At 38.8% G+C, this 15,993-nt stretch overlaps 1 protein-coding gene across 3 annotated transcripts in view; it reads left to right on the forward strand.

The window, feature by feature from the left end:
* Positions 1–15,993, forward strand: part of Pias1 (protein inhibitor of activated STAT 1) — a 116,210-nt gene that overhangs the window by 79,461 nt on the left and 20,756 nt on the right. For all 3 annotated transcript variants that reach the window (XM_041679399.1, XM_041679400.1, XM_041679401.1), the window contains exons 7-8: positions 146–251; positions 9,810–9,883. In XM_041679399.1, coding sequence (XP_041535333.1) covers positions 146–251; positions 9,810–9,883 — 180 coding nt within the window. The remainder of the gene's footprint in view (positions 1–145; positions 252–9,809; positions 9,884–15,993) is intronic.

The raw sequence follows: 15,993 nt of genomic DNA on the forward strand, positions 1-15,993 counted from the left end.
ATTTACCAGAACACCTAAGACAGTACTTGACACACAATAGGCGCTGCGATAAGGGTTAGTTTTCTTTCCCTGTCACTGTGGGATTAAATAGATGTGCTGTTTACTTAAATATGTGATTGGTTTTCTACATCTTTTTTTTTTCCAGACCTATTCCATGGCAGTATATCTTGTAAAACAGTTGTCCTCAACAGTTCTTCTTCAGAGGTTACGAGCAAAGGGAATAAGGAATCCGGATCATTCTAGAGCTTTAAGTACGTATGATAAACTTACTTCATATATGCAGCTAAACTATCTTGTTAGAGTAGTATTTTTTTCGCAACTCAAATTTTAGTGTTTCTTTTTTTTTTTTTAAACCAGAGCCTGTTGTAGAGGTTTAAAAACTCCAAGAACCTAGTATTGTGAGATTTTAAATTAATATCTAAAGGTAGTTCTAATGTCTTTGTTGTGAAACTATATTTGATGATCTGTGTTTTACAGATCTTAATATTTACTTTGTAAAGTTACTTCCTGAATGCAATATTTTATTACAACTTCTTAAAACCAATGTTTAAGAAATTTTAGGAGATGGAAAGGACATCTTGGCATGAATTTCAAGAACATTATTTTTGTTTTCAAGGATATTTTAGATCCAGGAGAAATGCACATATGATGGCTATCTGCTGCTTTACCCAAACCAAAGAATTCAGTGGGATGGACCTTGGGCACATTTTCAAATTTCTTATCTGTAACAATAGATTGCAACACATGATTTCTAGAAAATATTTTACCCATGCATACAATGACCATCACTACCACCCCACACACATACAGCTCCTCCTCGGATATTTTGTTTTTGTTTTTTTCCAGACAGGGTTTCTCTGTGTTTGTTTTTTTTTTTTTTTTTTTTGGAGCCTGTCCTGGAACTAGCTCTTGTAGACCAGGCTGGACTCGAACTCAGAGATCCGCCTGCCTCTGCCTCCCAAGTGGTGGGATTAAAGGCGTGCGCCACCACCGCCTGGCTGGATGTTTCATTTTGATATGTTAAAATTGGAATTGAGGTCTGCATATGGACTTCTGTCTCAAATTTCGAGCATCATTAACTTTTCTTAAGAGGTGGTCTAAGTTCTTCCTTAATTCTCTTTTCAAAAGATGTGGGTTCTTTGTAAGGAGATTTTAGAGGCAGAATCTCGGTGTTTAGAAAGCAGCACATGCAATAGTGTGATCGCTACCCTGGACTCTAGCTTAGGCTGGTTTCAGACTTGCTGTGATCCTCCTGCTCCAGTGCTAAGATTGTAGGCATGGGCTACCACATCCTGCACTTGAAGCTCTTAAAATGAGTTCATAATAGCAGCCTATTCCTCGCAGCTCCCTTAGAGCACAACTTATATACTTCTCTACCGTTTCTGTAGCAGAGTGACAGATCCCAACACCCCCGTTGATCTGAGCACCTGCAGTAGTTAACTGGACATTTTTTTCTATACTAAGGCTCCTTTGAAAATGTGAATAGCTGGGCATGGTGGTACACACCTATAGCCCCAGCTACTCAGAGGGCTGAGGCAGGAGGATCATCTGAGCTGAGTCAGAAGAGGAACTAAAACAAAAGCACTGTTTGTACATCTAAGGGAATGGAGGCTCCATGAGTCATAGACAAGAAAATAGTGGGGATCCTGACAGAAAAGAAAGGATTAGACATCTACCTGGAAGAAATGTACAAGAGAGGCATTTTTTTCTTTTTACAGCCTATCTGGAGTCATCTCTGGCTGACAGTCTTTATTCTTGCCCTACATTGATAAGTATCATCTAGTCAGAAAGAATTATGGAATTATATAGTAAAGCATGGTAGAAAAGACAAAAGATACCGAGGAAGAAGGCAGGCAAAGCTTTCAGGTTTAACAACAAAGTGGGTTGTTTGCACAGGCTGCACTTGCAGCTAGAGCGCCACCTAAAGGTCATGGGGGACTGGGTTGGCATTTCTAGGAACCCCATCCAGCTACTGTTAAGCAGCAAAACTGCTTAATTCCAGAGTTAGTTATTTTGCATCCTTATGCCTTAGGCTGAGTGAATTTTATGGCAGTTCTATTTTTATCTTGTTAGCCAGGTGAACAAATGTAACATTAATTGGATTTTATCAGTGAAGAATATATTGCAGTTAACTAAAGGCATTTACCTCTATGTTACCAGTAAAGAAATAACTTTTCCCAAAAATTAAATAATTAAAATACTTTATATTTTATAAAATATATATTTTATATTTATAAAAATAAAATGTTACAAGAAAATGTCACTTCTCAGGATTGTTTTTGTTTTTTGAGATAGAGTTTCTCTGTGTAACATTCCTGGTTGTTATAGAACTTGCTCCGTAGACGAGGCTGAACTCGAACTTAGAGATCCACCTGCCTCTGCCTCCCGGGTGCTGGGATTAAAGGTGTGTTTCACCACCACCAGACTTTTTTGGGAATTTTTGAAACTTGAGCTTGATTATAATTGCATTGATTGTAAGTCATTCTTAACCTTGTAAGAAAGGTCTGCTTACAGGTCCATGCTTGATATTAAAATTTAGGCTTTTCATTGAGAAAATGCATTCTGTGGACTGGAGCAATCGTTCAGCCAGTAAAAGCTAGGCTCACAATTAAAACGTCAAGAGAGAGTGAAATGAGTTCTATATTTTCGTTCAAGAAATTAAATGAGGAATCTGCTGTGATCTAGTAACAGCAGAGCGCACGCAGTATTACACAAGACCACACCTTCTCTGTATCTTTCAAAAGTTTACAGTCTGATGGGAAAGACCAACCAAGTCATTAGTAAGTTATAGTTGTGATTTGTGCCTTGAGAAAGGAAGACAGGGAACTCTGAAGAGACACCACAGGGCATTCTAGTGCTCTGTCTGTGATGCTAAGGATAGTATTGGAAGAAGAGAAGTTGTTAAGCCCGAGGATAGGAAGGGAATATGCTCAGTGAAAAGGGAAATAACAATATTGAAAAGGATGGGACTAGCCCAGATGGGGTGGGGGTCTCTAAATTCATTGGTGCTGTAAAGGTAAGTGATAGAAAGCCATAACAGGATTCTTAAACAGGAATGCACGGTCAAATTTGAAAGATCTGATCATCAGCTGGAGGATGAGCAAGGAGGGGCAAGTCTAATGCTCTGGAGCATTAAAAAAGCAAAATAAGTGTGTGTTGGGGAGGGGATGTGTGTATGAGAAAGAGAGTGTGTGTATTGGGTGGAAGTCAGGACACTTTGGAGCCCTTTCTTCCACCTTTGCATGTGTTCCAGGAGGTCAGTTTGTGCAGCAAGTACCTTAACCCACTGAGTATTGCACTGGCCTGCATTCTTAAGCACTGTATTCCACATTAATGCTATTTTCAGAAATGAAAATGGGATTTAAAAGATGAGATTGTGAAAGAGCTGACTGCACTCTTCAACTGAGAACTGAGGTGTGAGTGCAAGGGAGGTGCCGGTGCTCAGGAGCAGCCTAACCCGACCTGATACCTCACTGGTCCTTCACTCACATTTCTAGTTCCTGTGGTCTCCTCCAGTGTTCTTAACGGGTCTCCTGTCAGGTCTCCTTCATACCTTAAAACTCTACTTCTTGTTGGGCAGTGGTGGCACACACTTTAATCTCTGTGAGTTCAAGACTAGCCTGATCTACAAATCAAGTTACAGGCCAGCCAAGGCTAGACAGTGAGACCTTGTCTCAAACAACAACAATAAAAACAAACAAAAAACACCTCTGCTTCTTGTTTATCCAATTGCTCTCAACAAAGGTGGTCTGCATTGCTCTGTGTTCCTACTCCATGCCACTCACAGTCTTTGAGCCCCAAGCCCCCCTGAATGTGCTCAGGCAGTGACTGCAGTGGTGCTCTCACTGCATTTCTACTTTGGATACTTTGTTGCATTTGATACCAACCTCTTTCTCTTTGAAATTCTCTCCTCCCTTGACCTCAGCCACGTTCCTTCAGGGGACTCTTGGAGAGAAGCATCCTTGCTGGGCATATTGGCCCCAGCATGGGGAGGGAGAGGTAGACTGTGAGTTAAGAGATCAGCCAAGGCTATGTAGTGAGACCCTGGGGTGCAGATGTGGGTGTATCGTAAATGTTCCCTGGGATTCCATGCTTGTTCTGCTTTTCACATCCACTGGTACTGCTTAAACTAGTACAAACTCCCAAATATAAATCTCCATTCAGGTCTCTCCTCCAATTTGAGATTGCATAAACTGACTACCTTCACCTAAACATTGTTCTACTTCATCAGAATCAAGAATTTAAAACTGACAACCTAAACCTTTCTCAAATATGTCTTCTGTCATTGCCCTCATATAAATCCTTAAATCTTGTCTTTATTTTTAGAAGCTTCGTTCTAAATGATATATTCCACCCCTTTCTTGGCTTTTCTTGCCTCTTTCCTGGATGCCTAACTTACTAACTTATCTGATCTTACCATTCTCGTTATCTCCTGAACCCCTGACACCAGTGAAGTAAAATCTCCAGCTTCATTAGTATGACATACAATACTGATGTGACTTTCTTAGTACTCTTCTTATATTTTACTTTGCAAAAACATATTACCCCTCTCCTCCGAGTGTTCTCTATGCTTCACTGCCTCACTCTAGTGGTCCTTTGTTTCCCAGCACCTCCAGAGTCTCTTGGTGCCCATCGTCTGGAAGGGACCACACTAAGCATCTTTTCTGCTGGCTTTTATCTCATTCTTCTTAGAGTTCTCACTGCCTCACATAGTTCCTTAACGCACAGTAAACTCTCACATTTTGTTGAATTATTGTTACTGTTTGTGACGGCAAATTTGTGACTTCCTCACAGCTTTCCACATGCATGTGCGTCTGTACTCAGTGACTGGTATGAACTGATGAAAGGAAGTGTAGAGAGATCAGACTTCAAAATGTTCTGTCTCCTCTGTTGAGCCTAATGTGTTTGGTTGTTTTCACCCCAAAATTCTAAAAGACTGAATTAAAACATTCTGATAAAATGGAGGAGAGCAATCAAGCATTTATATCCCAGAATAGCACCATCTAGTAGGGCAGTCTGAAATAATTGTATATGATTGAAACAGTCATGTGATAGTTACCAACAACATGCTACTGAACACTTACAATGTGACTAGTACAACTAAGACGCTGAATTTTAAATTAAATTATATTTCAATTTATTTAATGCAGCCTCATGTTGCTAAAGCTAATAGTAACTCATAAGAATAGGAGTCCAGCTGGGCAAAGTGATGTAAACCTTTCCTCTTAGCACTTTGGAGGCAGAGGCAGGCAAATCCATTGAGTTCAAGGACAGCCTGTTTTATAGAGTGAGTTCCAGGATTTTCATGGCTACACAGTGAAACTCTGTCTCAAAAACAAACAAACAAGCAAAAAACAAAAAATGGATCCAATAGCAAGATGAGTTTTATACATGACTAGTTACAACTTTAGTCATAAAATACTCTTACCACTGCAGATCATAGTAACAACAAGAAAACCATATCTAGAGAACTTCCCACAGATCACAGGACAGTAGTCTTTAGCAGGGTACAAAGGTTTGTTTTTCCTGCTTCTTAGGTGTCTACCTGTTCAAGCAATATTGCTTTAAAGTAGTATTTTTTCGTCATTTAATTTCTTTGGCTTTTTGTCACAAACTTGTTGACCATAGGTATATGAATCTATTTCAGGAATTACTGAGACTTCTTAGCAAGCCTTGAAAACAGTCTCCCCTTTTTCTATTTCAGAGGTATTTTTATTATTTTAAGTCCGTTATGAAAAATAGTATTCCAGGAAGTTTATTGAGTATTGGAAAGTTAATCTATAATTTACTTTTTGTGAAAAACTGAAAAAGAAAAATTATTTAATTACTACCTCCTTAGATGATGCAAAAGAGCCAGTTATCTAAATTTAACATCTATTCCTGATAAAACTCTCAGCAAAATATTAATGAAACAAGAAAGGAACTACATCAGTGATACAAACATTTACAAAAAAAAAAGTATCCTAGTTAGTGGTAAACACTTGAATCTTGTAAGACTATGAATAAAGTTAGAGTGTTGGTGCCTACCATTGCCCTGAGGTCCTACACAGCTCAACAAGGAAAAGAAAAATAAAATAAAGATTAAGGATGCATAAATAATTATTACCTTTATTTGCAGATTATTTACATAGAAAAAAATCCAAAGAATCTCTAAAGAAGCTGCTAGAACAAATAACATGAATCAGTGAATTCCTGATCAATACATGTAACTGAACTGTATTTATTGCTAATGTGTAACAGGAAAATTTTGGATACTTAGAGACATGTGGCATAAAAGATGTGCAAGGTATAGGTGCTGAAAACTTATGAGAAACCCAGCAGAAGACTTGAGTTAATGGACAGACTATGATGTCAGATGTTAGTAGAGCAGAAGACTGAAGTTAGATGGACAAACTATGTCATCAGATGTTAGGAGAGCAGAAGATTCAGCACAACTCATGCCAGTTCCCCAGATTCATCAAGAGATTCAGTCCAGTCAAAACCCTGGTAGTATCTTTACCAGGGCAGGACTGGGCATATAGCTCCATGGGAGAGAACTTGCTTGCTCAGCAGGCACAGGCCCTGGGTTCAGTCCCAATTGTGGGATATGCTTTATTACTAACAGATTTCCATTAAGAATATGGTAAAGCTAGTAGTTTTCTTCACAGCTTAAAAAGAGTCACAGACTTTTTACCCATATTCAGTTGGTTAAGTGTTGTCGTTTTCTCAGGAGATTTGTTCCATTTTGTCACTCCTCCTAACAGCAGCCTCCTGGAAGATTATTCCACTACCTTTGTAAGGCTGGTTGTGTCAGCATCTGCCATGGTAGCTCAGTCAATGAGATTTCTGTGTGACACATGCTGGTGCTGCACACACTTGTTCACACAGCTCCTTCTGATATTGCAGTACAGAGATCAGCTAGCCATTCTCCCTCAGGAGCTGCCAGATGGCATCAAAGATGGCCAATATATTGCGGAATAGATTTGAACCCGCAGCCTGAGCAGCAGAACCTACGTTACCTCACTTTTTAAAAGAGGTATTTTAAGGCTATGATTTGGTCTGCTACAAAAGGAGATTTTTGTCTGTTTGCTTGTTGTAATAGAAATCTGTAAACATGATTTCAGAACATCTATCTCCAAGAGAAAGGAAACGTGCAAATCATTTTAAGTACTAGCATTTATTAATTATAATATTAGGTATTTTATGACATCTTTCATTGAGTCAAACTCATTTTATCCAGTGCTGTGATAGTATTCTCATTTATGGAAAAAGTTATTGAAGTGACTTGTCAAGTCAGAATTCTGACTTACTGGCCCAGTGTCTTCTTCCTCCTGTTTGTTGCCTAACCACTGAATTTTGATTTGAAGGCTGATATTATGCTGTTGCTGCATTTAAGTGCAAGTTTACACAACGCTCAGACAGTCACTGTTAACATTGCAGTGTAGGAGGGTGCTGCTGGACTGGATGGTAAAGACATGCAAAGTAGACAGTGTCTAACTCAGGATCCTCTAGAGTGAGTAAGAACCAGGGAGATAAAAATAGGAAGATTGGGAGACATAAGGCTTACATGTCTATGGAGGCTGAGAAGTCCCACAGTGTGCCAGCTGCAAACTGGAGAAGCAGGGAAGCATAGTTGAGTTTAAGTCCACAGACTCAGATAGGCCAGTGATGTAACTCCCAGTTGGGGCCAATGGCTGCAGAGCTCTGGGATGCGGGTATGAATACTGAAATCCAAAAGCTAAATTCCAGTGGGGTTTTTGTTTTTTCATTCTGTCCTGTTCACTTCCCAGCTCCCCTTTACAGTTAGTTGGATAGTCCCATCACAATGAGGGCAGCTCCTCCCTTACCTAGTTTATGGGCTCAGACACCCTAAGAATCACATTTGGATTCTATTTTCATGTTTATTTTCTGTTGTCACAGAGGAGTGGAGATTTGAGGGGGTTGTTACTATTAATTGGGATTTTATTTTGTTTTGTAACAGGGTCTCATACTGTAGTCCAGGCTGGCCTGGAACTCATAGCAATCCTCCTGGGATTACAAAGTCACTTTGCCCTACTAATTAAATTAGTATTCTTTCAAATGATATTAAGAAAGATAATTATATTAAGAAAGATTAGCTAAGGTTGGGTGAATAGTGACAAACACATGAATTCCTAATTTATATTTAGTATTAGTTAGTATAGTGTTTTGATGACTCTGCTTTCCAAACTAAAATCCAAAGGTTTTGTGACTTTGGAATTTGAAGGTCAGACTTGGAAAACTTCAGATTTCTAGTCTGCAAAATAACTTCTTAGTCTGGTGTCAGAATCTGTGTAGAGCTTTTTAAACCACCCATTCATGTCCCTCTTCCCCAGTCTACTGTAGTGATCAGTTGTAAATTAGAATGGTCCAGGTGAAATTCAGATGTATTTCTGCTTGAGATTCCCTAATGTAAGAGATCAGTTTAGTAGACTGTCCAAAACTTGGGCCTTCTAAAAATTCAAAACTGTGTGTGTGCTCACAACTTCATAAAGACTGGCTTCTTAGTTTCTGTTCATGGCAGTCAGCGCCCAGACATTTACATATCTGTTTGCCCTTCTCTCACTGGGTTTTCTTCAGTTATCAGTGTTGTTATAATTATTGTACAACTCTGAAACTGTAGGTGGTTGTGCTCACAACTACTTCACCTCAGGCCCCTAATTTTGGAATATTATCCCTGGTCATTTCCTGACTATGTTTTCTGTTGTTGGTGCTGTCTGCAGAGGTTAACTGCTGCCACAGGTTTGCACATGGTGTCTGAGTCAGTGTTCTATTTCTGTGAAGAGACATCATGACCAAGGCAACTCTTATAAAAGGAAGCATTTAATGGGGGCTGCTTACAGTTTCAGAGGCGTATCCATTGTCATTATGGCAGGAGCCCGGTGCGGGGGGGTGTAAGTATTGGCGGGGGACCGGACACAGGCAGGCACTTGCTGCAGCGGTGCTGAGAACTACATCCTGATCCACAAGCAGAGACTGGGCCTAGCTTGGGCTTTTGAAACCTCAAAGCCCACCCACAGTGTCACACTTCCCCCACAAGGCCACACCTCCTAATCCTTAAATGGTGTCACTCCCTGGTCACAAAGCATTCAATTGTATGAACCTGTGGGGACCATTCTTATTCAAACTACCATGCATGGGAATTATAAAGAATCCTTTATAGTAAACTGGAGGATAATAAAAGAGTAGCCATGAAAAGTAAAATTATTGGTGCCTCCTTTTTTGAGAATTGTATGAAGTTTAACTGAAAAGACTTTAAGAAATTATCTGGTGTGACTTCCAGATTTACTGTAAGTAGCATTAAACTGAAAGAGGCAGATTGATTTACTAAAGACAACACAGTGGGTTTATGGGTAAGCTGCAGGATTCAGTTAGGTGGTAAAGAAAATAATCGGACTTTTTCTTTACATAAATTATTTTTATCATTGCTCTTTATTACGTTCCTTTAAAAGAATACAAATTAATCAAATTTTAAAGAAAATCATTGGTGTCTTAGAATAATAACTAAAAGGGGCTAGCCATCCCTGGTTACATAAACTGCTGTTGAGCATTTTTGTGGGCTGTGATGCAGTCCCATCACTCTGCAGGGGCTTCAGATGGGTTATAGAGTGAGGCTCTTCTTCCTTTACTTCCTCTGAAGGGTGTAAAGTGTGTGACTGCTCTTAGCTGTCCAGCCAGTTGATGAGAACATGATTGAGTAGATTATTTTTGAGTTATTTAGGTTTCAGATTGTAAGCTCCTTTTTAAATATGTTATATTGATAATGTCTTTAATAAACTTGTTCTGTTTGTTTTCTCTTCAATGCATTTCAGTTAAAGAGAAATTAACTGCAGATCCAGACAGTGAAATAGCTACCACCAGCCTACGAGTTTCGCTTCTGTGTCCAGTAAGTGTTTGCTTATGCTTGCCTTTGAAAATGGTATATACTCTTATTCTTTGTACTGAGCATGAGAATTCTGCTTACTTCTAGAATCTGCCCACTCTAAACTTGTCAAAGTTTATCAAAATGAAAAGACACTGAGACATAAGACTGTGAGCTGAATAATTCTAAAGTGCCACACACATGCGCGTTCGCATGCGCACGTTCTTCATGCACGAGAGCACCAAGCCTGGTGATACAAATCCCAGAACTTGGGGTGGGTTGGAGTGCTGAATCAGATTGATTACCGTGAGTTCAAGGCCAGCTGAGCTAAACCTTGCCTCAATTTTTAAAACAGGGAAGAGGAGAAAAGGAGAAAATCCTGTTGTGCCTGACTGAATTCCTTTATGCCTATAGAATTAAGAATGCTCACTTATAAGCCAGAAAGGGGAATTATAAGAAATAGTCATTTGAATGAAACAATTATCAAATCATAAGATTTGACCAAAGTGTTAAACCTATAAGCAAAAAAAAATGTGTTGTTGAAATTCATTTCATACCTAATTTGTAGTTGGGCCTACCAGCATAGGGATGGCAGTTGAATATTGCCTTCATATGAAAGGTGAAAATGAATAATAAATTATTGACATTTTGATTATCTCTTATTCTATAATTAATCAGATTAACTATTTAAATGTATGAAGAATGAAAGGACACATGTGTTTTCTGATTTGCCGGATTTCAATATATTCAGAAAGGCAATATACTGAAAGTTTTCAACATTGAGATCCCACTAACCTAAGATGATGGTGGTTCTTGTGTTCTTGAAGAAGCAAAAAGTTTTTTAAAAATTATATGGTACTTGTCCTTTGTCTAAGCCTTGTATTGTTTACTAAACCTTGACTTGAATATAAAGTCATTGGTGTATGGTTAATTTTCAGTTCTATCCTTTACATGTTTCCTAAAGCTGGGATCCCTACTCATTACACACCTTAATGGCCATGGAGGAAACACAGTGCAAGAGCTGCTAAGCCCTATCATCTGCTCTGTGAAGGGCATCCTTCCAAGTCCTCTTTATAACCTGCTTTCCTCAGAAAAGTAGTATTGTCAGGTTGGGTTTTATTTTTTCAAGACAGGATTTTTCTATGTAGCCTTGACTGTCCTGAAACTCATGCTGTGGACCAGGCTGGCCTCAAACTCAGAGGTCCTCTGCCTCTGCCTCTGCCTCCTGAGTATGCTACTACTGTCCAGCCAGGTTATTATTACTAAAAGTTCTTTAATAACTAGATAAATGTTATAATACCCTAAATATAGCCTGTAAAGGAAACTAGGTTTGTTGTTGTTGTTTATAAATTGATAAATACATGGGGAAATAGTTGAAAAATAAAAGAACAATCAATTTTTTAAAGAAGCATAAAATTGGCTAAAGATCAGGAAAGTAGAAGGTAAGAGAGAGAAAAAAATAATTTGCCAGGCAGTGGTAGCGCATGCCTTTAATTCCAGCACTCTGGAGGCAGAGACAGGCAGATCTCTGTGAGTTTGAGGCCAGTCTGGTCTACAAAAGCTAGTTCCAGGACAGCTAAGGCTACACAGAGAAACCCTGTCTCGAAAAACAACAACAACAAAACCAATAATTTTTTCCTCCAAGTCCTGACTTAACCTATTTCCCTTTTCATGGTTTCTTGCTGTTTTGTTTCATTATAAAATCCCAGGTGAGGGGATTTGATAAATTTAGAAAAACACAGAAGCTTCATTTCCCACTTAAATCACTAGAGGAGTCTTGTTTTTTTGCATTCCCATCTTGAAAGTGTTTACAGCTGCACTAATATGTAATATTTATAAAATGTTGAACAGTCACACAAAATGTCTTCATGTAAAGAAGCAGCCCAGGGTATATGGTGACAGTTTTATTCATGGAATGATTTCGCATTCTATGCTTCAGGTGCTTTCCCATGTTACTAGGAAATGTTGATCACATTTTGCTTCTTACACTTCTTGATTTAGTGAGCCAGCTTATAATTTTTGTTTCAAGTCCCCTGTGCTCCTCTTCCATTAATTCCAACAGTTTTAGCAATTCCTTGTAAACTAGCATCTGCTTTCAGAATTCAGATTATAGAAAACCTACTATATATAATATATAATTACAATATGTTATGAGTTCCTATCTGGCTAAAGAGATACCTCCCTACAGTTATTCCGGAACATCAAGACCATATATTTTAGGTATGTTTTTTCTCAAAAATAAAATACCGTTGTGATAACTCATCTATATATCAAATTTATGGAATCATAAAAAGAGATTTGTTCTTTGAAACGTGTAAATATGCCATCTTACTGTGCATTTCTATTTCCCTTTTTTAATATGCAGAGCTCAGAATAAATTTCTGTTATTTGTGTGCCATTTAGCTAAGGGCAACAAAAATAATTAAAATGCCTTTGTTCTTTGAGGATTGTCTGTTCTAATTTATTAAGAACAGAGATGGAAGTGTTGAGAAGTCAGATGTGAGCTGTGCAACAGACCTGCAAACCCAAATGCACATTTAGAGTTTATAGAGAGAAAATAAACTAGAAATTTATTTTATAATTATTTATTAGTATAGAAAACTTAGTTTTTTTTTTTCTTAAGTCATGTTTCCGTTTTTGTTGTTGTTTTGTTTTGTTTGTTTTTTTGTTTTTCGAGACAGGGTTTCTCTGTAGCTTTGGTGCCTGTCCCGGAACTAGCCTTGTAGACCAGGCTGGCCTCGAACTCCCAGAGATCCTTCTGCCTCTGCCTCCTGAGTGCTGGGATTAAAGGCATGCGCCACCACCGCCCGGCATGTTTTGTTTTTATAAAGCAAAAGTACACTTTGTCGTGACATTGCTGGTGTACGCTGGCTTAGACTTACTTAGACTTAGTTTTTTCTCATGCAGCACTATGAGCTGTAGCACCATTGAGTAAAGTCAGCCTCAACTAGAAAACATGCGGGGCTTGTTTACGTTTGTCTGTGGATGTTGCAAACATCCATTTGTCCCATGAGAGAAGAGGACTTTGTAAATAAAAGACTAAATTGCTCAGCACTCAGGTTAGAGATAATGAATGTTTGTCTGACAGACACTTAAATCTTTAGTGATTGATTTTAAAATTCAGAGATATGAAGACTTTTCACATAAGAATTATTTTATAATTCTTTTGAGGTAGCATTTGTGTTATAGTTAATAAAAGGCCATCTATTTGAACATTAACCTCTGCTTTCTTATGCCATCTATGACTTACTCGTACTGTTTACCTATCAGTTTGCTTTCAGACTGTAGGTCACCTTGTTGCTGAAGGTCACCACAAAGTCTTGGGATGGTTTTCTTGCCTGTGTGCACAAAGGGCTAACTAAAGAGCTTCATGACACCTTTTACTGAACTTGTATTTGCTTCTTACAATTTGATTTCCATAAGCACATGAAAGAAAAAAAACAAAGAATAAATTTGTTCTGGCAGAAACTATTGCCTGTTTGCCATTAGCTAAGTCCAGCAAGATTTTCCAAGTTAGGATCTAGTTGATGGTGCTGGATTAAATTATTAGCTTTTTATTTTAATACACTTTTAGTGGGAGGGGCATTTGTTTTTTGAAACCAAGGACTGTATTGTCCAGACTTTCCTCAGTCTCACTATTCTGTCCAATGATGATTGTCAACAGCTTCTACCTCGGAAGTGCTGGAATTCCAGGTGCAAATCTGTGAGTTACACACAGTACAGGAACTCAGGACTTCCTTACATGTTAGGCAAATGTTCTGTTGTCTTTATCTCAGTCCCAAATTCAATTTTTATATCTTAAATTAGACCTTAACTGTGAAATGCAAATTCCTATTGGTTGCTTAATATGAAGTGAAGAAACCATAGGTTTAAAGTCCTATGGGGACTCAGTACCAGCACCCTAAACTCAGCTGCAGAGCTGGTAGGCTCCTCCTGATGCTTCATGGAGACAGTAAAACAGGAAGAAAGATGGTTTCAAAATCCAAGAGACAGGTCATAGAATTTACTCTTGAAAGAGGTAGTTCTCGAAGGCTTTCCTTTCACATACCTTTCTTCCTATAGTCCCAGCTGTCAGTCACATCTTTCAGGCATAACGAATTTCTCTTTGGACTGGAGTATGCACAGCTGACAGTTTATCAGTATACAAGACTAGCATTCTACAGTATAGCAGGTGCTTTTCCACAGCTGGGGACAAGGACATGAGTCTGACTTGTTTCTAGGAGAAGGTACACAAACAAATAGTATAATCTTACTCAAGGGTAGAGCTGGGACACAGGAGAAGAGCACCCTCATTTTACTCTGAGTCTTTCCTCTCCTGTCTTTGGATATGATAAATGGACATTCTCCTGTTTTAAGTTGATCACGTGTCCATTGTTCTTTTTAAATTCTTCATCACTGCATCCGGTGGAAGTAAGGAGGAAGTGGTGCTACTTTCCAGATAGAAAAGGAGGCTCAGAGAGGTCAAGTGTTTGCCCTAGAAGTACAGTATATCATTGGTACCAGAACAATAATTTAGGGCCCTGTGACAGTTAGTTTTCTTGGTAGACCAGGAAATTACACGTTTCCCTGAAATTTTTGCAAGCCAAGAAAGAACCTTTTTCTCTTTTAACTCACATATATACAGAAAATCTTTTTCCATGAACTTAATATAATAATACCATTATAGAAAGTGAGAAGCTTACAGGCTCTGTGGCCATTACAGACTTTTGGGGACCCTATAGTGGTCATGATACAGCACTCCTTGTGCAGGTGCACAGGCAAAGTTTCTACCTTGGGCCCAAACAAGCAGCTTAGGACAAAGAAGACGTCCATTTGTGGAATAGAGTCAGCCTGTGTCAACTCAACAATTATGAGGCAAGAAAAATATCCCTGAATTGTCTAGCAATACTTGAGACCCAGGGCTGTTGGCTGTGTGATGATGCCTATTGAGGAGAGAAATACAGAGTACACAACATCTGCTTTCTATTCCGAGCTGTCCTCAGCCACTATGCCTCACACTGAGGAGGAAATGGGTGATTTTGACTTCATCCTGTGAACTAGACTTTGACTTCATCCTGTGAACTAGGCAGTCATTCAAAGATGAAGCTAGAGTTTTTACTGATCTCCATGACTGGCCAGAGTTAATAAGACTCTCCTTTTTCTAAATGTTTAATTAGATGCTTCTTTTTTTCAGATCAAAGACTGATTTAGAATGTGAGAGTGAGAGAAGGCTGGGAATATAACTCAGTGGTAGAGTGCTATAGATGGTAGTAAATGGCCCTTGTAGTTGACTAAATAATCACTGTTTTGATGTTCAGAGATAAACTGTAGTGTTTAACCTGCCAGTAGGTTTCTCAAAAAAATGTGTCTTATGTTTTTCCAGTGTATTGAAACAGAAACAATACAGATACAGCATGTTTTTATATTAAAATTTTAAATTTATTGAAATTAAAATATAACATTTTCGGCCAGGCGGTGGTGGTACACACCTTTAATCCCAGCACTCAGGAGACAGAGGCAGGCGGATCTCTGAGTTCAAGGCCAGCCTGGTCTACAGAGTGAATTCCAGGACAGGTTCCAAAGCTACACAGAGAAACTCTGTCTCAAAAAACCAAAACCAACCAAACAAACAAAACCCCAACATTTTCCCATTTCCCTTTCCTTCTAATCACCCAGGTACCCCCTCCATTGCCCCCTTTCAAAATCATGGCTTCTTTTTCTTTTAAGTGTTATTATTGTATATACTTGTAATTGTGCAATATATTCCTAAATATATATAAATACAACCTGCTCTGTTTATATGTTAGATTGTTACTTATATGTACATAATTTCAGAGCTGGCCTTTTGGTATCTGATAACCAATTAGATTTATCCCTGGAGAAGACTATTTCTCCTACTCTCAGCATCATTCAGTTACCTACATACAGTTCTTCGTCTAGGAGTGGACCCTGTAAGATTTCCCTGTACTGTGTTAGCATGTCTGTTGGTGCGGGTTCTGTTCAGGCAGCCATGTTGTGCAGAATTGTGGATGAGAAGCTTCCCTGTCATTTTCTAGGAGACAGTGTTGGCAGATTTCATGCTTCTCTGACTCTGACGGTTTTTCTGCCCCCTCTTCCATGATGTTCACTGAGCCTTAGGTGTAGAAATTGTGCAC

Source organism: Microtus oregoni, unplaced genomic scaffold (genome assembly GCF_018167655.1).
Source record: "Microtus oregoni isolate MIOR12 unplaced genomic scaffold, Mior012 000032F_ref0000030, whole genome shotgun sequence".
NCBI lineage: Eukaryota > Metazoa > Chordata > Mammalia > Rodentia > Cricetidae > Microtus > Microtus oregoni.